Source organism: Cydia fagiglandana, chromosome 22 (genome assembly GCF_963556715.1).
Source record: "Cydia fagiglandana chromosome 22, ilCydFagi1.1, whole genome shotgun sequence".
Classification (NCBI taxonomy): domain Eukaryota; kingdom Metazoa; phylum Arthropoda; class Insecta; order Lepidoptera; family Tortricidae; genus Cydia; species Cydia fagiglandana.
Genome location: NC_085953.1, coordinates 1934312 through 1958824, shown reverse-complemented (window position 1 = coordinate 1958824; position 24513 = coordinate 1934312). Strand labels below are relative to the sequence as shown.

Here is a 24513-nt window from a genome sequence, read left to right as displayed (position 1 = left end):
AGTGTTAGTTAGCGTTTATCGCGGTTAGATCTCCACTGTTGCTTCGGAGCCCAGGGTCTGCTTCCTACTTTATCTGCTTCACTTTGCACGATTTCCGCCATCATCTTTAGTAAGACCATTCCCCTCTAAGATAAGACCTCTTGTCATCATTCGTAACGTCCAGACGGCTTTCACCTTTTTTCTGACTTCAAGACTTCATTCTAATCTGTCTACACAATATCACACGTTGAGGCAGTGAGGAGAAAATCGGTCAAACGAAGGAGATCGACGATCTAGTCAAAGCAGTCAAACCCACATGGAAGGGGAATTACTCAACAAAAAATTCAACCAATTTCGGTTATTTGTAAGAAAAAAGTTAGGATTATTAAATATTAGAGATAGGTAATTAATCTTATTACTATTTAAGTTATTTTAATCATGTTACAGCGGCCCGCGAGGATTACATGGCGCTATCCTCCCTCCCAGCGAGCGAGCTAAGTTCCCCGCCGTCCCCGGAGCGCTCCCCGCCGACCTCCCCCCGCCGGCGCTCGCCGCACTACCGCGCCGACTGCCCGCCGATATCGCACTACAACCACTTCTCACAGCCACAGCAGGTACACCGTGTTTCTTCTTCGTTCCATTCCTGATCTATTGTGATTGCCACCCAATACAGTTTTTGGTCAAGCCCTCTTACAGCTTGACAAAAAAGAGTAGAAATTAAAAAGTGGCAACACTGTGTAATAACTCATTCAGCCTAAGCTCTACTATAAAAGCTTTATAATCTGAAATACTGAAATTTTCCTGAACTTTCTCTATTATTGAAAACTTTGGAAAGTAATATTGAAATTTAGTATATAAGGATCTAGGCTAGAGGGGATGAAGTATAAAATAAACAAGGTATTGAATGCTAACGAATTTGATTTATTGCATTCAAATATGTTAAGTTTGTAAGCCGAATTAATTAAATAATTTATAAGCTCTATATCCAATGAAGTCTGGTTAGGACACATTAGGATATACCGCCTTGATTGCTAGGGCCAAATACCTAAGTCAGGAAAACAAGACGGGACAAAAACCTGACTGCCCAAGTTTAACCTGTACACAACCATAATAAAATATGTCACAATAAGAAATGAAATCTTATGTAAATATATAAGAAAAATATGGCAAGATCATCTAGCAGAGAAATATAGACCAACATTATGAAAAGTAATAACCTAAGCTCTCCGAGGTGTGAAACATGTTACTACATAAAATCTGAAATATGTTCCGACAAGCACAATATCTCTTAAATATTACCTAATACGTAATTAGTAACCTAAAATACAAAATTTAACAGAAAAACGCTCCTAAAATAAAAATATGTCGAAAGGATCCTAAATATAAACGACTAGAAATGTCAAGTAACGCTCCTAGAGAAGGTGAAATTCATATAATCCTATCAAAATAACGGAATACTATTTATTAACTAAACGACTACTATAAATCCTACCCTATTCACATAAAATGCTATTGTAAGATATCAAAATTCAATATATTTCTAATTTAAATAAATGGATGTCTGAAAATAATGAAATTAAGTAAGTTTTAAACCTGTTTGAGTCAAAAATTTTAAATATGAAAATGGGTTGTAACAAGTTCTATTAATAAAATATAGTAGTTTAGATTTATTAACTTATGTTGCGAATGGCATATTAACATTATTCCAGTATATATAATAAGTTTAGGAATGTGAAAGGAGAGTGGTCTGGCTTCTTACAATTTTATCTTTAATAAGTCAGCATTGTAAAATAAAATAACTGATTGCAGTCAACCATAAGGCCACTTTGTGTGCCCTATAAAATTACTGTGCATACGCCGCTACTATAAAGCAACTATGTCTGAACTGTAGTCCCATTGTGATCCACTCCACGCAATACCAGAGAAGTAAAAGTCATGTAGACGTACATTCAAATGCGCAACCCTCAGGTGGTCCCTATCCAACCCTAGTGGGGTGTTACATAGTAACTTGCATAATATGCAATCCCTTGGGTATATAAAATCGATCATGCTAACCATGTTGGGTTCGTCCTATTATTCGACTTAGTCGTCGGACGTGCATTTGACTGTACTACCTTCTGGTAAAACCCTATCAACCTAACGTACATGCAGAGTACCCAATAGCTTTGCGTATTGGAGTATTTCACATATGGATGAGACAAACAAGCAGATCTGAAACAGAGTCTAGTATGTAATGAATAGACAAATAGTGCCCAAGAGAGACCATATACACAGCAATGATATAAGAGTCGCCCCCAATATCATGAGATCAGTCATTTCATTATTTATTTTACAGTTTTACTCGAAAGTAAAATAGAACTACTAAAAGTAGAATAGAAGCCAGTTGGATTAGGGTTTGTTACCTTTACCCAATATACAACAAAAGGCTAAGCATTCATAATACAGGTTTGAATCCAGGTTGAATCATACTGAATAGACACACTTATAATAAAGTTGTCCTCATTACTGAGCTTGGGACAAGATCAATAATGATTCAGTTATCTATGAACGGGCAAAGGGGTTAGCGCCCCGCCAATAACCTGTGTATCATCATTGACTCCGATACAGAACCATCTCGTCCTATAAATGTATATAATCCTACCAGTAAGTATATAAAGGAGTCTTTAATGGCTTGTACCAGCAAACGATGAATACAGATTTCTCGCCAGGGAGGTGAAAGGCGTCTTGTAAGGATCTAAAGGGATATATTCAGATCCAATCAGATTCCGACCAGCAGCCTATTTCAGCTCCAGGTTGCACGAACCTCTATGTGAGGGGAGGTTGGTAAACGTATTGCATGAATCATTAAGATTAATACAATCAATATACTTAGCTTAGCTCCACTGAACGTGCTACAACCACTGAAGCGATCCCTTTTCAAAGATCCCTTCAGTGCCGGAGGCCAAAGACGGGACACCCTTCATAGAAACAAGGACAGGCCCTATAATAAAACACATGGACGTATTTCATCAACCTGGTATACATAAAACCATTGCTTAGCAATATCTTAAATAAATAAACTTGGGTAATACCGAAATACCTCATTGTTAAAACAGCCACTTATGTGACTAACTTCAACAACTACAATTGTGTAGTTAGTAAATAAATATAATATACTTTTAATTGGACGTAATCCAAAATGGTAGTAATAGGTATTAACCACACTAGTCAAATGACTTGATTCAATATGACAAATGAATTTGGGCAAGTAAAATATTGGCTAAATATAGATTAAACTATATACCAAATATTCAAAATATACACCCACAATAGCATTTCATGACTCTTGAACTTTATAGCATATAGTTGTTTGCGAATCACACGGACTCGTAGCTCAAGTATAATTGTAAGACCATAAGAAATATACCAATCTGTTTACCAAACATTATCAATAATAATAGATAAAATGGTACGCATTAGCAATGTAACTACAATGCTTTACAAATGATACAGTGATTCGCAATCAGCTTAAGTTGAATCAGATCGTAGAAGAGAGATATATGTATATGATTAGCTCAAAGTCACGTTTGGATGAACGAACTCACGATCATTAATTAGGTACCAATAATCACACAGATGGCTTTACCGAATGTCCTAGAAGTCTCACATCGTCAAAGGGTCTTATGCTTTCAAATAAATCATATCAGATAGTCACAAAAATCATTGACTAGATTTCTAAATCAATAATGAACGTTAAGAAATAAAATCCGTACCTACATTCTAAACCAGAATCCGTAATAAACCTATTCATATATTAAAACCGCAATAATATAAACATAAAAATATGAATAAGGCGAATGTCCTACCATAATTCTACCTACAGATAAATACACCGTAATAAATCAATAATCCTATTTAACCGTTTTAGTATAGCTAACATAATTGGTAATGGATCTACGTCACCGTTTCCGTATTAGGATCTGTTTGGTGAGCTACGATACTCTCACGTCGTGGAGAAGCCAAAGCTTGCTCTTCCCACGCAGGTGAATACTGCACCAGATCCAATGAGTAGAGTGAAGGTTCAGATGCGGCGTAGCGCTGCCGGTCGTTTCTTCATGTAGAAGGTAGGGGCGTCCGCAGCAGTGGGATTAATCAGGCTCAGACGAGGATGCTCCGAGATACACTCCGAAGCCGCTGATGGAACAAGGCTCGCTGCCGCACCCACTCGTGAACCGGGAATTGAGAAGTAAAATAGTGTTTAATAAATTATGAAGTAATTGGTTTAAATAGGTACCTAATTTTAATCTAACCAAACATTTACGCCCTACAGAGCTAATGATTTATATGGACAAAGACATCGAAGCATTTATAGGGACCATAATTTCAATTATAAAAATTATAAATTGTAAGTTTAATTAGAATTGCCGACATATTCTATATCATTAAAATAATAAAGATTTATGGATCTCTAATACTGAAAATAACCTATAATCTATTGCTTCAAAATATGAGTATCTTACTGTCAAGCCAAGAATAAATATTTTAAAATTATAATGTTTAAACTTGTGGTACCTATCTTAATCTAAAACGTTCGGTAAAGTTACGTCCAATACTATTTATGGAAGTTTATGAACGATATTCATACCTAAAATAATTAACCACTTACAGTAACCGATAAAGATATAATCGAAGAATGCAACAATAACTAAATCTAATTAAACACATCTACCTATTTCATTTATATCTAAATCAAGACGCGTCCTACATTACCATCTAAATAAAACGGGTAAAATACATACATACACACTCATGGATGATGATTAACGCATTAACGTTCCTATTCCCTTCGTAGTTGGTTAATCCATAATCATAAGAACGCTCGTTCACTACACGAACTTCAAGTTGAATTAATATAATCACACCAGCACATATATAATTAAGGTATTTAATGCACAAATACAATTGAATAGACTACACTGCGATCCAGTCCGTTATATGTATTAAAATTCACTAACGTACGAGAATCGGACTTACATAAACCATGAATAAAAGTGTACTTTTGTTTGTCAATGAAGGGTATAATCAAAAACGATCGATGCAACTACCCGCTATTCATACGACAAGCATATAAAAGAATGATTCTATTTTATTTAACTCGTCAATATCAAACAAGTCTACAATCCTTTGGATAGTATGAGATTACTGCAGCCTATGGACGAATGCAACATGTACTTATGTTTGTTCCTCAAAATATAAAAGAACATGCAAATAATTAGGTATTAATGAATTAACGTACCGTCACAAGTAGTTCATTGGCAGCGGTCACGTGATGGATTCGTGTAATTATACACGCCCATGGTCTAGGTGAAGCTTCGCTCGATGATTGCGAGATGCAGTGCTTTTGGTAGCTGCTCCGTGGTGACCACACGCCCGGTCTTCACGCCCATGGCTCCACCATGGTACCAGGTGCTGTAAGTTGCGTCTCGCCCATTGAGGTTGCTGGCTCTTGTCCAAATCTTGAATTCGTGAAGACGGCAGCTAATACTCATATCTGCGAACAAGCTTAACACATGGTTTTCCTTACAAACTAACACTCACAGGACTCCTTTTTGACTCGATGCTCTGCCGACGGAAAAAGCCTCGAATCCTCTTTTCGGTTCCTTAAATAACCTCGCTCGCGGTTTTCATGAGAACCCCTAAACCGCCATGTTAATGGAAGTTCCTCAATGGTCGAATCAAAATCCAAAGATTTGATTGGTTAACATTTGCCACCCTTGCATATGATTGGCCTACTTCATTCCCGCGTATTTTGATTCATCTGCCTTACAACAGATGGCATCTCTAAGGATAACATGAATAAATTAAAAGCACAATGAAGTAGTAGTATTTAAATAACTAAGCAATAAATATTGCTTTAATAATTTTCATTTAAAAATATTAAATTATATAATTTTGCAGGGTAGTAAATAATGAATCAAAACTAAGCTACCTATTAGTTCACTGATTAGAAGCCAGATGGCGCTCCGACTCCACTGTCGCACTAACAGTGCCAATATAACGCGGGAAATTCAATTCTAACAGATTCAGTAATTTTCGAGAGAGTAAATACATGAATGTAGATGTCAGCCTGTTACAACTGTAGTGTCAGCCCGTTTTCTTCTATGAATTGGTTTGAAAGGGACGACACTACAGTGTTACCACTCTTTAATTTCTACTTTTTTTTTTGCCAAGCTGTAGCTTTGAACAGCTGTAGGTTTTTTTAATTTTATATAACTTTTACTCCTCCGGGTGTAATATGTCTACCCGAAAGTGAGTCACGAGTGCGCATAAAACACTACAATCTGTGAGCGTATTCATGAGTATACCAGCAAAGGAAGTACGTACAGCAAAACTGTCAGCTTAGCACCTCTACATACATGAACTAAGTCCCCGCCGTTCCCGGCGCGCTCCCCGTTGACCTCCCCCCGCCGCCGCTCGCCGCACTACCGCGCCGACTGCCCGCCGATATCGCTACAACCACTTCTCACAACCACAGCAGGTACTAGGGAACTGGGCTATAACCGCGAAAATCGAAGTTCGCTAATTGCGGGGATTTTTCTCTGTCACTCTAATTACGCCTTCGTTGGAGTAAATGAGAAAGATCCCCGCAATTTGCGAATTTCGGTTTTCGCGGTAGCCGCTCTGAGTTCACCCCATTACGTTCCTCGCCAACGGTAGCACTTACTACCGCGCCCACTGCCCACCGGTATCGCGCTGCCACAAACTTCTAGCCTTAACACGTGATATTACTCCATAATATCTTCTTTCCCAAAGAGTGAGCCAGCCTCTTCATACAGTTGATGGTAAGATTGACTACACTTACGCTTACATTTTCTTGATGTATATTAATACTTTGACTGCGCCAAATATTTTCTTACATTTCATCATCATCATCATCTCAGCCATAAGACGTCCACTGTTGAACATAGGCCTCCCCCTTGGATCTCTATACGTGCCGGTTGGAAGCGACCCGCATCCAGCGTCTTCCGGCGACCTTAACAAGGTCCTTACATCTAGTACTTACATTACTTTTTCCCAATGTGAATGGATAGTCAAGAACGAAATTTAATTAGTCAACATCATCGTAGATTTTAAAAGAGTCGGCGCTATCAATCGGTCACCGACATACATTTAAAATCCCAATAGAACACGACATATGCATAATTTCTAAGCGCTATTTTTAAAATCACCGAGTTGGTCGGCCTGTCTATCGAGAGATTAAAAATAAATATAAATCTGACACGCGCCGCTATTAGTTTCAAGCAGAGATATATATAACTCCGTATAAGATAAATAAAGTCTAAGAAAAAAACGTGCCTCGGACGGCCAAGAAAAACTCATTCTCGAATAGATGGCGCCATTACCTTTGGCCTATTCTCGGCTAGATGGCGGTAACGACACCGTTTGGTATTTAACAATTTTAACACATATCAGTGAAAGAAAATGGGTCAGTATGGAACAATAAAAATTACGAATCATTTATCCGTAAACATATTTTGATTATTTTATACATTTTCAATTTTATTTTAAGTTTTAATCGTGTGTCGATAGATGGCAGTAAATGTACCGTGACTACAAAATTGACAATGACAGGACCCCTCTATACTATCTATTCTTTTTGGTTTCAAGTAACGCGCGTTATACCTACATATGTCTAATTATACACTAATCAAATTTAATTTTAATCATGAATTTGTAAAATAATACAGCTGGAAATTGTGAGTAAGTATTCGTCATGTATTTAGGTACCTTCGAAAGAAATTAATATTATTTTCACTGTGAAGCAAGGTACAAAAAGGTACCTAGACTAAAACTTTAAACCATAAATTAAAACTTTCGACTGTACATTGCTATTTGGTGTTTGGTGCAGTGTTATTAGCACTGTAATTCCAGTATTTCTTTAACCGTTTCGGTGCGGACGGCACGACAGGCGTGTCATCAATGTTTTTAACCTGTGGCGTAAGGCACGCCTGTCGTGTCAACGGAATTGACGGATCACAATATTTCGCTGCATTTCTGGAAATGCTTGTGATCTGATCCTAGATCCTGGATCGTGATAGTTATCTTGCGTGTAGTGTCGCGTTTGATATTTATCGCGTCAGTAATTTTTCTCTGTCTAGAGTCCATCACGTCTGCCTCGTACAAAGAACGCTTCGTACTGACGCGATCCGTATTGATGGTGTAGGGTGTGCCGTAATCCGTTCCAAGATACATAATAAATATCATGATAATTATACAATATTTATTGACGTGTAGGGTTCGCCTTAGGAGGAACGAGTGCTAATATGTATTGTATGTGTTCCAGGTGTTCAGCTACGGGCCGCTGAGCAGCGTGGGGCTGGGCGGCGGCGCGGTGTGCGCGGGCGGGGGCGCCGTGTCGCCGCCCGGGGGGCTCGGGCTGTACGCGCCGCGCGCGCCGCCGCGCGCCGCCGTCAGGTACTCCTACTCGTATGTACTTACACAGTGTGGAAAAAATTATGGCCCCTGGAGGGAAAGTACCTTAAAACCTTAAGTTATTTAAAACTCATTTTCCACTGAAGTTGCAGGCGTCCATAGGCTACGGTGACTGCTTACCATCAGGCGGGCCGTATGCTTGTTTGCCACTGATGAGTATAAAAAAAGGACTTAAAGCAAACTTTCTTTTATTTAAAAAAAAAAACAAATCTGTATTGAAAGATTTTATTTAATTCGCTTGTCACGCCCGGGAATCAAACGAAAATTTCAAAAAATAAACACTCGCTATGTTATTCTACTAACTCCACTCCAAGAAACATTTAGTCTTACACTCGTCCGTCGTACAAAATATCCATAAGATCGAATATTTAGTAGGTACTCAAGAATATTACAGGGCGAAATCTGGGTCGTGATTCAAACCTATTGTACTTAACTCGGTAAATTAACGCGATGTTAGGTATAAAGTTAATTTTTAATTAATTGCAGCTATTCATTAATTAATCAACAATTTAAGTATCCCAGTTAAAAACACAAATTATGGTTACCTTACAATTACTGTTAAAACCTATTTAATAAACAACTGATTAGATGAGTAAGAAATGTCAACCGTCACTGTTATGACAAAGTCAAAACTTTAAAATAAATAAAATTATTCAAAGATTGTACATTGAGTTCATTAATTCTGGTAATTTTAAAGATAATTAAGCAGAAAGATGCCCGCGGCATATCCGTTTTCAAATGTTGAGCGGTCTGACATGGTAATGTTTTATTACCAAGCACGTCGTGCTACCACTGCTCGGGATTTATTTCACCAACGTTATCGATTGATATGTTGAGAAAAGTGGTGCCTGAATTACTGCGAGAAGTGCCGGAACATTACTTGCATAACCTACACTATCAACACGATGGTGCTCCGGCTCATTTTGAACACCGAGTACGCAATTACCTCGATGAACAGTTCCCCGGGACGTTGGATTGGCCGAGGCGGCGGCGGACCCGTGGCAAGGCCTCCTCGTAGTCCCGACCTGACGCCCTTGGATTTTTTTCTCTGGGGCGAAATAAAGATTAGTGTACCATCGAAGAGCTTTGTCAGCGAGATATTGGAGCATTTGAAAGTGTGAAAATGAATCACTTTGCTCTCGGCAGATTAAAAGATAACCTAAGAGGACGAGCCGAATTGTGTCGACAGCAAAACGGATCACACTTTGAGCAGCTCCTGAAGTATGTTTAAGTTGTGATCGTATTTGTTAAAAGCTTGTGGAGTCTCCGTCCCAGTGCTTGTAAATAATTTTAATAGTATTTAAATTATTTTTAAACTTTTTAATTGCTTTTACACTGAATGTAAAACCGAAGATAAGTGTTATCAGTTAATTATCGTAAGTTACCACTACTTTCTTTTCGAGATTCTAGATGTTTTTCTTGTCAAGTTGTAGGGTGACCATTGACCCTAAATAAGAAATTATTTTGTATTTTATTTTTGTATGTGCAAAAAAAATACAAATTAATGCACTCTAATCTACAGTGTTGTGTTCCTAATTAAGTGGCAAGTCTTATTTTTCTTTCTTGCTACACGACCCAGATTTCACCCTGTATATTTTATTAAAATAAAATGAAAAACCTTTGAAATCAGTTTTGTTTCTTTTTCAAAATAAAAGAATGATTATTTTAAGTGAAATGAATTAACTTAAGGTTTTAAGGTACTTTCCCTCCAGGGCCCATAAATTTTTCCACCCGGTTTAGTATAGCGTACGATGCGGGACTTTTTAGCGTTCTTATTCAAAAACAGCGGCAGTAAGCCGGTGGTGCGCCACCCAGGGCAGCTCTAACATAAATTTATGAATTTGGACGCCGTCGGCGTTATAACTTTAAAAAATCGGCTGTAGGTCTGTATTCAGTGTCCACAAAAACAATGCCAATTGTGATTTATTTAACTAATACTAAGATAGACGTTAATCCGGCAACAGCCTCGTTTGGTCAAGAAATATTTTCTTTGTTATGTATTGTTTAGTTTTTGTAAAATGTTCTCATATAATAATTTCAGATGGAATGCGCCATTCCCGACTCTGGAGGAAGAATTCAACATTATGACTGCGCCCGCGGGGCCCGACCACGTCGTTCTATTGGACGATGGTAAGTAATGTGAATTTTGTAATTTCATTACTTTAAAAAGCTTTTTCTATGTCAGTGGTCAATTATGCTATTTGTATTGTAGTACGGGCGATTTTCCGCAACTCGACGCCTTGCGCCTATTTTGCGTGATAGGGGGTGGACTAGTCTTGCCAGCCCAGCTTCTCGAGGAATCCTATCAAACCTTTGATGTTGAGTAGGACCTCGGGGAGGTCTCTCGGGGATCCGAGATGTTTTGCCCTGTATGGGGCCAATCCGCTGCACTCCAGCACCACGTGAGAGGCTGTTTCTTCTTTCTCCATGCACCCACGGCATAGGGGACTGTCTGTGACACCTGTTATAAAAAGATGTTTGTTAAAATGTCCGTGACCTGTTATGACACTGGTTACCATACTCAGTCGAACCTTTCTTAGTTGAAGGAGCGTCCTTGTGAGCTTACCGTTCATGCTAGGCATGGCTTGCTTGGCCTGTCTGCATCCAGCTTGGTTCAGCCAGTGTTCTGTGTGTAGTTTCCCTGTACGTGCCAGCAGCATTGAGCGTACCTTACTAAACGGTATCGGGAGGATCGGCTCCGGGCCAATAGCCCCCGCACCCGATCCTTGTCTGGCGAGCTCGTCCGCGGCGTCGTTGCCTCGGGATCCACTGTGTCCTTTGATCCATTGTAAGGTGATCTTATTGTTCTGACATACCTCCATTAGTCGTTCGTGGCATTCGTGTATAAGTTTGGATGTGATTATATGGCTTTTAAGGGCCATTAAGACTGCTCTACTGTCGGAGAGTATGCGGATGGAGGATCCTACTACCTTCCTTGCAGTGATGGCAGCCGCCGCGTTAATAATGCCCATGCACTCAGCCTGGAATACCGAGTTATGGGCTCCTAGCGGAGTGGTGATTGACATGTTCAGGTCTTCTGAGAAGGTTCCAGAGCCTGATCCGCTGTCTGTTTTGGACCCATCAGTGAAGATTCTCAGCTCCCGGGGATTGAGTCCTTCGCAGTTGTCGTCCTCAAATAATTGTATTTTGTACCTTTTGTCAAAAATGGCTTGTTTGTGAGTTCGATCCGTGCCCGCCATGAGCACCGGAAACTCGCTGTATATCTTTTCCAGGCATGTTGTGTGAAGAGCTCCTGTGGTGTTAGACCATATATAGAGGGTTCGTAACCTTACCGCTGAGAGACTGGCCTCTTGTTGTATGTGTAAGTGCAGCGGTGAAAGGTTTAGCATGACCTCCATGGCTGCAGTCGGAGTGGACCTCGTGCAGCCAGTGGTGGCCGCGCATGCGAGCCTCTGGAGTCTTTGTAGCTTGTCTCGTACGTTGCCTAGGTTTGTTTATGCTAATAGTATTGGCTTTTATTTATGCACGTCAAGCTTGAGAGAGGGAAAACCATGCACAGTAGTTAATAGATTTTGATTATCTAGTGCACCCAGATGCAAAAGTACCTGGGCACTTTATGAACGAATTCCATTCATTTTTTTTTTCATGCATTTTTCGTACCCAATATTACTTCAACGTGGTATTAAGACCTTAATCTTAATTTTCACTTTCAATGATTTCTTGGCTTTCACCTCCTTTTATTGTTCAATAGAAATCTTTGCTTGTCCTATAATTTGGCAGCAGCCTGTTTCCTGCAGAGCATTTATCCTTTATGTAATCGCATGCCATTGTGTATTGAGTGCTTGGTACTAATTTATCATTCCCTTCCAGAACGCTTCTTCCAATCCAACGTGATAACCTCCGAAGCGACAGCAATGGATACAGCCGCCGTCGCCGTCGACTCCGAGGACATCGCGCCGGACAAAGCGCCGGACCTGCGCTCGCCGTGATCCGGAGCGTCGGCGGCGTCGGCGTCGGCGGTGCACCCCGCGTCGGCGTCGGCGTCGTGCGAGCGCGCCGCCGCCGAGCTCGACGCGCACACGGTGCTGCGCTGGACGCCCGCGCCGCCGCCGCATTGGCGACCTGTACTGCATAGAGCCAATTAAATACGTGAATAACTGAATATATCTACACAGTTCTAAAACACTTTAAACTCTCTCGTTTTGTACACATATTTAGTAATTAGAACGGATGTATATTATTTTATAATTTCATTATTTTCACCTTATCCGATGTCACGGATGACTGTATCCCATCAGAATGTCACTCGACATATGGAATGATTAAACTACCCGAAAATAATTTATAGAACATTTTTATAAACTATTTTCGTTTAGTTTAGTGTTCGCGTTACACCCGTTCTTATCACTAAATATATAATAAGAAGGACGTTTTGTTAAAAAAAAACAATTTATCTGAAGAACCAATGAAGAAAATAACTATCTCTATCAGATTTCAAGTTAACATGGTCATATGCAATTTATATTATAACTACCCTTAAAATAACTCGTGAGAAAGTATTTTTGCGAGTGTCCGATGCTTCAGCACTGAAAGCACTGTGGTTACAGAAATTACCTTTTTGTGGTAAATACAAAACCGCGTTTTTAATGATAGTTAGAATATAGATACACAATTGAGAATTCGAACTCTCATTTTTTAGCACAAAATAAATGTTAAAGTGATAAAAAACTAATGAAAAGAAAAATGTGTGACAAGGAAAAACATAACATTATACATCTTTGCCATCGTATTTTCTCGGAAACGTTCGTATTTATCATGCTTCTTCAGTAAACTTTAGCACTTTTTGTACTGAGCCTGAAATAGTATAATACGTTTGTGCGTTTCCGTGAAAATACGATGGTAAAGTTATCTGTGTCCTTGTCGCGGCGCGGCCGGAATAGATAATCCAAATAAAAAAGTTTAAATATGATGATCGACCATTAACTTAATAAAACTTAACACGCATTTTACCATCTACAGATTACTGTGTAAAATAAATCGGAATTTTACTTCCAGTTCACCATCCGTACTGTTAAGTTATGGAAACTAAAAGCAATAAACATTCAGGGCAAAGACGTTTAGTGTAAATATTTATTATAATGGTTGTAGTTGAAATTTAGGTTTTACTTTGCGGCGTCGCCTGTCTGTATTAAAACTAGTCCTTATACTAAAAATGTTAAATTAATTTGCCTATAGGATAATCTACGTATAAGTAGTAAATTTCGGTACGCAGTGACTTTGTTATGGCGTCTTTTGGGAATTGAGAACAGTGCCATCTAGCGGACGTTGCCGCCAACTGATAGAGACAGGCGGCGCTCTGTTCATTATACTCATTAAGGCGAACAAAATACAATACTCCAACGATGTAAAAATAGCTACGAAAAACCATTATATATTCTAATATTTTTATAGAATACGAAAACGAGTATGATATGATCAAGCCTTCCAGTAATTTAGTGAAATAAAAGTTAAATGCAGCTTATAATTCGTTTGCTAAGCTGTGAAACAGTTAAGGACAAGCTATACTCAACTTGATAAGGTATTTAAGTAAAAAAAATGTAATAGATTCTACTTAAATACCCGGGCAAAAGTATAAATATGAAATCAAATGCTTCCAAGTAAAAACACGTTTATTATTGACAAAAGTGTGATATTATAATTTGTTTTTTGTTTCGTTGTTGTGTGTTTTGTATTGAAGGTTAGAATAAGTGTGTAGTTTACGAATTTGTTTTAATTTATTGAACGAATATTTATGAAAGACGAGCCTTGCTTAAGATTAGTTTAGTGATTAGTAGCAAAGACTAGTGTCGAGTTGTTGTTTCGATTCGAGAAATAAGTTATTAAACTACTATTTAAGCATTAGAATAAAATGTTACCTTTGTTTACTACAGTTATGAGATGCCGATCGGTTCTGTCACTATTGACTACTTCATTATTGAAAAAAAATCAAGGTTTTTATTGGAATTGGCTCCCGATAAACAAAAGTGTATATAAAATATTTGTTACAAAAATAAGAACGTGAAAATACCTTTATTTAAGGCATCTCAAACTCTTGGAGTTATTGAAAATAAAAAGCAATAAAATATCGAATAATTTCGAATCGAAATGACAATAAGCAATAATTGTAGTTGGACATTCGTCTGGACAGTTTATAGGTGCCTTTCACGAATAAAAACGTATAATAATATAACTTACTTATGGTAACTTGTACATTGTAGTGATCTTTTAAAATCCATCCGCTCATACCTGTAATGTGGACAATTCATACCTATTTATCTTAAGATGATCATATTTGGATATTAAAAAACATTACTTTATTTGCAGGTACTGTAAATAATTAGTATACATGTCCAGTTTTGTTACTATCTACATAAAAAAATGGTAGATACCATCGACGAATTGCATAGAAAAACAAATGATAATTTACATTTATTGCAGTTTTACTTCAAAATTTATTTAAATTTGGAGCAATTTTTTAAATATCCAAATATGATAACTAATGTTTACCTATAGCCTTAATCCTCTTATTATAGAACCTAGTTTTTTTCTCACTCTGTTCATTGTATATTTAAGAAACCTTTTTTTAAAGCGTTAAGTGCCATTCCTAATGGCCATCGTTGACTCTGAACGGGGTTTTTTTTCGAGCCTCTCGAGAAAAGCTAGTCATTAGAAATACAATGTAAATTTAATGTTTAAAATTTAAATTATATTTACATACGCCCCTTACGCTTATTAGTAAGGGGTAGAAACTAAATTGTGGCCAAATTACACTTAACGAAATCCAAATATATATACATTTTATTAGTGTTAGGGATACGTAAGGTTAAGATTTTTTGCATATTTATTTCTTTGTTGATGACTATTCAAAGAGGATTCTGCGATTTTGGCGAAGTTACTAAATTCGCAAGCTTGTATTAGTACATTATGAAATACAACAAAAGTATGAAGTGTATTCTGATAAAAATTGAGATATTTCTCACATCTACATTTCCTAGGCACTTTCATAAAATAATTCCAAGTTTGTTGTGAGTACATCTTGACATGACAAAGAGCTTGCGAATGTTCTTAAAGAATGTTTAAATATACTCGTTCGAATAAATCCTACTTGTTTGGTCACCAACCGCCTGCTGGTAGTTAGAACATATAGCATTTTCATTAAATACATACCTTCATGATGAAGAGCCCTTTAACCTTTCAAATGTGTGTGGTGGCAAAAAGCCAGTCTTTCAAGTTATTAAAAGTTTGACTCATTCTACAAAATATTGAAGGAATTATCTTTTAACCTGTTTTTAGGAAGGCACTTCCGCTTGTTTAATGAAAGCGTTCATGAAACAGGCCTGCGTGTTTCAGCATTGACCTGTAAAACACACAAACAGACTTTAAGTAGAGCATCTTATGCAAAAATACATACTTATGATACTAACAATATAAAGTATGCTTTTCTCACTCTTTGTTTTTGGATTTTTGTACAAATGAACATAAAATTAATAATACCTATTTAAATCTAAGATTAAATGCTATATGTTCTGAGCTATCGCTTCAATATATTTTATATAATTTTTGGATGCATTATGTATACTTACTAATTTTGATCAAATTTACTTTCTCTCGCCACCATTTTAAAGTACATGCTTTGAATTTAAATAGTAAAACTAGCCTGATAGGGAAACTTAGCAATATTGACAAGCAATAGATAAAGTATATTATAAAAATCGGCTTTAGGGAAGCTAGATATTGGTACTGAAGTAGAAACATCCTATATTATAACGGTTGCAAAACATATTTTTTCAATAGAAACTGGCTATAAAGCGTGTTCATAAGAAAGAAGTACACTGTCAGTATTATTGATCATACGAATTAGGCGGCTGTATTTTTTTGTGTAAAGGCACTTTTTCATATATATATTCAGATTGGTAGAGAGCCTATCATTTGCTTTAGTATTATATGCATTCTAATAATAACATTAAAAATTATACACACCAAAAATATATAGCTTGAGCAAGTATGAAAAACTGAAATAAAAATGAAAATGCTTGTACATATACATATATAAGAAAAGGCTATAAAAGGTATAAAAATACTGACAGTGTGCCGCTAATAATAAAGTTGGATTTGATGTAGATTTCGGTACAATTAAATAGCTGGTACACAAACATAGTCAGCTGATAGTTGAACTAGGCAGAAAGGCCAGAATTAGTCAATTGCTAGCTATAGACATTATTAGACGATAAAAAAAAACAATTATAAGGAATAAATAGTTACTTAAATGTCACTTAAGGCTTGTCGATTGCAATTGGTCTCGTGGTCTGTAAGGAATGACATTGAAAAGTATGGCAATAATGGTCCTGTATTTTACCAAGCAAATTTTCTCCGAATTACCAATTAGGTACATTGAAAAAGTCATTCTATGGGAATTCTTTGAAATAGTATAAAATCCGAAAACTTTCAATTTATAGAAAACAAATTAAAAAATTCGTGAAATTTGTTTGGCAAAATGTCAGGATAACAAATAAAATAAAATGGTGACGAATTTAAAAGCTCATTGGTGCCGAAAATTCTAGACTGTGATTCAACTGTTCATGCTGAACGTGTCTTATATTGAAATAGTTGTTTTTGTATGATTGGCGATTAATATAATGCATACGGTACGGACATGTTGTATGAAATGCATTTGTTAGAGAACCGAAAACTAATACAGTCCATTTTCCTAAGCGTGGTATCTATTTTACAATCTACGACAATTTTTGATGTTGTGTCGAGGTAATTATTATCAAAATTAAAGCCTAAGCCATCATAATATTACCAAGTTGAACAGTAAGAGGTTGCTCTTGATTTGATTAAGTAATTAAATAGTGTCACGTTGATACATTGACACATTGACATTGTTTCATGGTGACCCAGGCTTTTGGTTTGAATGACCTAGTAAATTAAGTTACATTAAGGAATGGTATCACGCTTAGGAGAAAAAATAACTGAATTAAAACATTTTTTAACGACAAATGTCAGTAGTTTCGATAGATTTTAATTTCTTAGTAGCTTTGCATTATTTTTATGCGTGACAAACACAGCAAAACTTGTAAATAATATTTAGAACGAGCAGAATTAATGCGGTGCAGTCTATTATGATGAAGAAAAGTAAAATCTTATGACAGAAGCCTATTTAATATACCGAGAATATGAAGATATAAATTATTAACGCCAAAGCTCCAATATAATTGTCAATTTGAGACCTACAATGTACTAAAATGAAAAAAAAAATGTGGCTGCTAAATAACATTTTTTTAAAACTGTCGTAACTGAAAACTTTGTCGGCGTGTTTGTCACAGTAAATTTATTTAATTTTCATAGCACCAGTGTACGATGATGGAGTAATGAAAGCCTAAACATTATGTGCCTTAGATACAACAATATTGTATGATATTTATGATGCGTTCTATACAACGTGCTAAATAGAATAAATGATAAACATTATTTTAAATGCCTGAGTGATTGTCATTGTAAGTGTTCCTTTCAGCCGCTTGTGTGATCTCTTCTGGGACTGCGTCACCCTTTTACTTAAAGGTTCCAAAAAGATCGGTCAACTATTGGCCCACGGCTTGGTATTGTACTTACTAATCTCCAAGGTGTTTTCTCCTATTTTAAGGCTGATGCTATCAATCAATGATAACAGTATCGCGTATGCGAAATATTGTCATTCATTATTGATTGCCTGTGGCCTCTTTATCCCAATATTTCTTATTAAAATTATTACCAAAATTGTAACTAGACACCAGTCTGGAGTTAATTTCGAATCCAGTACATTTGTAACCCTCTTGTAATGTTATTCTACTATTAAGTAACGCTTCGAAGCGTAGTTTTGCTGACATATAAATACTTCTACTATATTGTATAATTTTAGTATACCTACATTATACCCATTTAAGTACCTAATTGTATATTTTACTGGAATATATCTTAATCCAAGCAAAATTTGAATTAGCGTCGCTTTTTCTTTAAAAAAAGTAGTAATCGCATGGCTTATTAAAACTATTTCTATATATTTGGAACCACACCTATTCTATAAAAATCGCACATAATTTTCTTATTTATTTTCAAACTGATTATTGAAAGTGAATACAAACAGATCCGTCTTATTATTAGAGTTGTACACACGTTCAGTAATAATGACGGCACTTAGTTCGTAATTCATACAAACGAGAAATTATTCCAAATACTCAAATGACGCCGTCAATATTTACTGACAGTGTGTAATATTTTTAATTTTCGTGGATTTCTGAAAGTAAATAACACATACGTAAATAGTAATAATATTAAGAATAATTAACCAATAGTGACTCGTAGCGACGATTTATTTCGTTTAAATGCAATTATGTTTTTTAGCAAATTTAATTAAAAACCTAGGTTTATTCTAATTGTGTGTAAATATGTTATAATTGTATTTAATTGATTTAAAATTTAGTTTTTACTTAGATTACAGTGTTTGTTACGATACATTATCAAAGCGTTCATATTTTACATTATCTCCCATTGTTTTTAGTTTTGTATACCTAAGAAAATCGGTTGAATAGCATTTGCTTTCTCGAAAATAACTAGGAATCTGGATAGGTCATATGTTTCACTAATGATAGACTTGTAAAAATGTTATAACTTGTATTTTTAACCTATACATAGTAAGATATTTATAGAATTTTAGTCGTTTAAATATTTCGAACGACTTGTTATAAAAAACATTGGTGCTTAAAGCTTAAACAAAATATGGAGGCACTTCGTGTCAAGTGTGTATTGTCATGGGAGGTTAAGAGCATATGACATAGCATGCGTTGTTACGCTCGTCAGTCGCGTTCACTTGTTTCTTAAAAAAATACTTTTTTTATGTTGTACGTTCAGCTATTTCCAGCATGTATTCCAAAGTGCGAATGAATGATTGCTGTTCAAAAAGTCATTATCGTTGAGACAAAGTTGGTAGTTAAATAATGATTACAATTCGAAGGTCATTATAATGACAGTAAATAATAATGACAGTAATCCTTTTTCAAGTACATAGGTATATTTGTTTACTCACTATATTACCTATTTTGTCCTTCAGAAATATCTACCCCATAACAAGGTTGCAGCATGCAGATTCGCTATACCTATTTGCAGTTAAAAACTACCTTATTACGTTAAGTTTAAAGTTCAAATTCGAAAGAATACAATAGTGAGAATATAGGAAACCTTGTTCAGTTATTTTGGATTATTAATTTTATTTCAATTGGGACTTCTTTTTAAATAAGTAAATGAAGAACGTATTTAATTTTAGCGCCATCTTCATTTCTATGTAAGAACCGCGCGAGTTAAGTCTTTTTACGAAGTTTTTTACAAGTATAATGATTAAACAAATATGTTTTGTCTGAAACGATAAGTTTTTTGTATGAAACAAAACATTATTGTACGAAATAAATGAGTGAACGTGACCATTGAGCAGTTATAATAATGTAGGTAAACTTTGCTCAAATATCGATGAAACTGAAAGTGTTACAGTTGACGCAATACAAACAAACAAACACAATAGTTGTCTTTTATTTATATATAAATATTTTACCCTTTACAGCCTTGGAGGATATAACCAAACGGAGTAGCCATTATCTGGCGTTCCCCTTTGTCGAAAGTCGATGACCAATGCTCATACATATTGGATAGACTGACGTTTATCTGACATGGCTATTTTTACGTTATGTATACATTTGACGTGCCCCTTCCCCGCAAAATTAAAAAAAAAATGTTTGTTTACTTTTATTATAATACAGTTATTTTATACATTTTGCGTTTGCGTCAAATCCGGTAGTTCTGATTTTTTGCAGACTTGTTTATGATGTTGGGCCAATGAATAATCCAAGTTTGAGACCTCGAGCGCCGAACGCAACTTAGTCAAAAATCGAAAAAACCTCCTAAAAATCGACAAAATTGCCCAAATCTAAAAGAAAACCAAAAATTTCACGGTTTTTTAGATTTTTGACAAACTTGCGTTTGGTGCTCGAGGTCACCAACTTGGATTATTCATTGAACCAACATCATAAATAAGTCTGCAAAAAAACAGAACTACCGGATTTGACGCAAAAGAGCCACATTACAAAATTCGACAAAGTTACTGGATTATTACGCAGAGTAGGTACAGATTAAACGAGTAAGTACAGTCAGTCGCTTAATTCGTACTTCGGACACCTTCGTACGTATTTATTTTCTTATTCACTAATAAGTAGAAAACCGGCCAAGTGCGAGTCGGACTCGCGCACGACGGGGTCCGTACCATTACGCAAAAAAGTCACGGGTGTTGTATGGGAGCCCCACTTAAATATTTATTTGATTTCGTTTTTAGTATATTATGTTACAGCGGTAACATAAATACATCATCTGTGAAAATTTCAACTGTTAGAGAGCTAGCTAGCTCACCGGTTCATGTTACAGCCTGGTGACAGACATGCGGACGGACAGACAGACAGCGGAGTCTTAGTTATAGCAAAGACAAATGTAACTTCGTATAAGATGAATAAAGTCTAAGGAGAAAACGTGCCTCGGAAATCAAGAAAAAGTCATTCTCGGATAGATGCCGCACACACCTTTAGCCTATTCTCGGCTAGATGGCGTGACGACACCGTTTCATGTTTAACAATTTTAACTCATAGATATGAGTGAATGAACATGGATCAAAATGATATAAAAATAATAAAATCATTTATCCATATATATACATTTTTTGATAATTTTATACGATTTCATTTTGAGTTTTAGTCGTGTGTCGATAGATGGCAGTAAATTTACTGTGACTACAAAATTCACAATGCCAGGACCCCTCTATACTATCTATTATTTTTGGTAATAGGGTCCCGTTTTTACCACTTGGGTACGGAACCCTAAAAACTATCGATTTGATTGTTTATTCTAGTACCAGACATTCTAGTACCTACCTTTATTTTTGATATCGGCGAGCTCATTGAAATGTAGGACAATAATATTATCGTCACATAATAAGTTAATAACATATAATGACACAGTTATTTTAGTCGTAATGTATAAATGTGTTATTATGCCCTGGTAGTATGATTAACTATTACTAAACCTTACTGCCTTTACATTAAGACATAATATTACTTAATACCTTGAAAGCTAGATTATCTAGGTTTATTTAAAACTATACTGTCGTATCGTATTGTGATGGTATCTAATTGTTTTATACATCTACATTTACAAACATTTCTTTTATAATATTTTTGTTTTCTACAATAATTGTACGACAAATGTCTGTGTCATAATAATTGCTTTTAAAATAATCACAGGCGTTTGGTTTCTTTCAATGCGTGAAACCTCGAAAAAACGAAAAATGAAATTCCTTCATAAATCAATAATAAATCAATAAATTATTTAATACACCCCGTATTAAATAATGATTTAATTTTTCTCCCCGTTAAGGAGAAAAGTAGGTAAACATCAAACATCACATCAACGTTTATTCAGCAAATAGGCCACAAGGACACTTTTACACGTCAACATTGAATTTACATATAAGCAAAAATAATAACAATACATCAACAATTTTATAAAATACAACTAACAATTCAATCTAACGTATTACAATTACTAAGAGATGTATACGGTCTCTTAATGTCGAATTACATAAAAACTACAGATACAAAACACAAAAAATCTATAATATTTAGAGGTGTAAATGTCTCTAGGTGTTAGAACTATAAGATTATATAGTTTATCAAATTATCCTTAGAGATGATGATGGTCTCCAAGAGTCAATATCCTGTATGATTAATACATTAATTAAGAGCAAAGAAACACACGAGAGCAGAATGAGGCGTCTCATTGTAATTAATTAATAAAAATAAAGTTACTAAGAAGTATAATAGCTCGTGTTAGCTTAAACAGACCAACCTCCACAAACAGCACCCGTTCACGAGTATGACGCATATCTCAGCCATCGCCTCCCTCAACCTTCATCCGGGAAAGTGGCGACCCGATCAACGACAACCAAGCCGCATACAGCCAATAATAATATAGTCCATTTTAGCAATTTGTTACGTTCGAAATTCAAATTCGTACAGAGCGGCGCGTTGGTCGATATGGGACCGGGAGTTCTCCCGGTTGTGTCTGTTCATACATTACATACATACATACGGTATTTTTACCCTGTTGAGCCAAATGAATATTTTTGAAAAAAAAAACATATGTTATAGAACATTAATTTATACATAAAATGCCCAAAATTGGTGGCTGTCCCTATTTCGGAAATATAAAAAAAAATTTGAAAAATTCAAAGTGCAAATATTACTAATTATAAGGATATTTGGAACTCCATTTTTTTAAATAATTCATCTAGATTACTTACATAATGTGTAGGTATATAACGGGTTGGCTTAAAGTAATGAGAATTTTCGTTTGCGGAAATATTAAAAAAAAGACAATAGCTATGGGTTTTCGAAATTTTACAATGACAAACAAGAGCATATTTTAAATTACAAGAAAACATTATATATACAATAAACGTCTCCCACATCCGATTTCTCATAACGGTATTCAAACCCTCTGCGTCATGCTTTGGACAACGTTTTATTAACATTACATAACCGTTTTATTGCCGTTAATTTTAATTATTTCGGCATATTAGCTTGTTATCTATATCATGCCATCATTCACAATTGCTAACTGACTAAAAATTTTCATGAAATCTGCAATTGATTGATATTTTGAGAAAATTGTTTATGTATCATATTTTGGTAAAATGTATGCAATGACATTTTTAACTGGTTTTAGGCTCTCGCGGAAAAACGACTTAACGTTTCCAACCCTAGAATATCCCCAAGACTTAAATCAATCGAAGAATTTTGGCAAATATTATATACTCTGATATGTATATTGCGATAGTAGGCAAAATATTATAGAATAAAATAAATTTTACCGTGTAATTACAAAACGATCAGTCAGAGAGTACTTGGTAGTTTGTCCAAAGTGAAAAGCAAACGGTCAGAAGCATGTTAAGTAAACTAACACAAGGGAGGCCAATTACTTCATTATTGAATTTGGTTCTAATGTTGGATATTGCATAGTTCTTCAATATAACATCCAGAAATCCATGGCCATTGTCTTTTTGTTTTTATGTCCGAAAACAAAAATTCTCATTACTTTAAGCCAACCCGTTAGTTTAGATAAAAAAAATTAACACCAATTTTATTTTTTTTTATTTTCTCAAAAACCTGCAGCATTTTAGGGTTATTTTTTTGGTGAAATAGCATCTTACATCTGGCCTAATAAATTGGCAAAACGGCAATCAATTTGGCTTCTGGGGCCGATGCCCCATACAAACACGGCTAGACCCTTTAGATTCTAGATTAGATACCTAGGAAGTGGATTTTCATACTAGTTAGTTCTTCCACTAGGTTTTATATGAGAAGTACACCTCAAGTGTAATGGCTCCTCTACACAATGGGCCAACGCCGGCCACTCCAAGGGACGCAGCCATGCGGTAGAATGAGATAGCAATATCACTTGCTCCCTCTAACGCATAAATGCGTCCCTTGGAGTGGCCGGCGTTGGTCCATCGTGTAGAGGAGCCATGAGAGCAACACATACCATAATATAGTTAGCATTATTTTCTTTATTTATCTTTCTTCTTAGGCTAGGTCATTTATAATATGAATATAAAAGTAAAATATAAAAACACTTACAAAACAATAAAAAATACATATAAACACATTATAAAAAACCTAACCTAAGGTAGCATTATATAGGTAGCATTATTATTATTACTTAACACATTACACCTCTGATCGGAGATGACACCGGTACAAGAATCGCGGCGAGTTTCTTTTTCAGTACAGTAGGTGAGTTCTTATAAATTTTATAGATAACATGTACCTATAATATAATATTATTTTCATCACACTTGCTCGGAAAAGATGTATTTACACGTAGGGCTTGCGGGCGGGAAATTGAAATTTTCGCCCTAGGGCGGAAAAAATCTTTTCCGAGCAAGTGTGATGAAAAACACTTATTTACACGTAGGGCTTGCGGGCGGGAAAT

General features: G+C 35.8%; 1 protein-coding gene and 1 long non-coding RNA gene across 12 annotated transcripts in view; one reads left to right on the top strand and one right to left on the bottom strand.

Moving 5' to 3' along the window:
• The window catches only part of LOC134675570 (nuclear factor 1 B-type), an 80327-nt gene extending 67782 nt beyond the window's left edge, over positions 1-12545 (top strand). For 3 of the 11 annotated variants that reach the window (XM_063533863.1, XM_063533859.1, XM_063533867.1), the window contains exons 11-14: positions 427-593; positions 8303-8445; positions 10493-10581; positions 12283-12542. In XM_063533863.1, coding sequence (XP_063389933.1) covers positions 427-593; positions 8303-8445; positions 10493-10581; positions 12283-12401 — 518 coding nt within the window. In that variant the 3' untranslated portion in view covers positions 12402-12542. Of the gene's footprint in view, positions 1-426; positions 594-8302; positions 8446-10492; positions 10582-12282 lie in introns of all 11 variants that reach the window. The other 8 variants (XM_063533866.1, XM_063533864.1, XM_063533868.1 and 5 more) reach the window with 6 other exon arrangements.
• The window catches only part of LOC134675587 (uncharacterized), a 358978-nt gene that overhangs the window by 100121 nt on the left and 234344 nt on the right, over positions 1-24513 (bottom strand). The gene's annotated exons all lie outside the window — the stretch shown is intronic.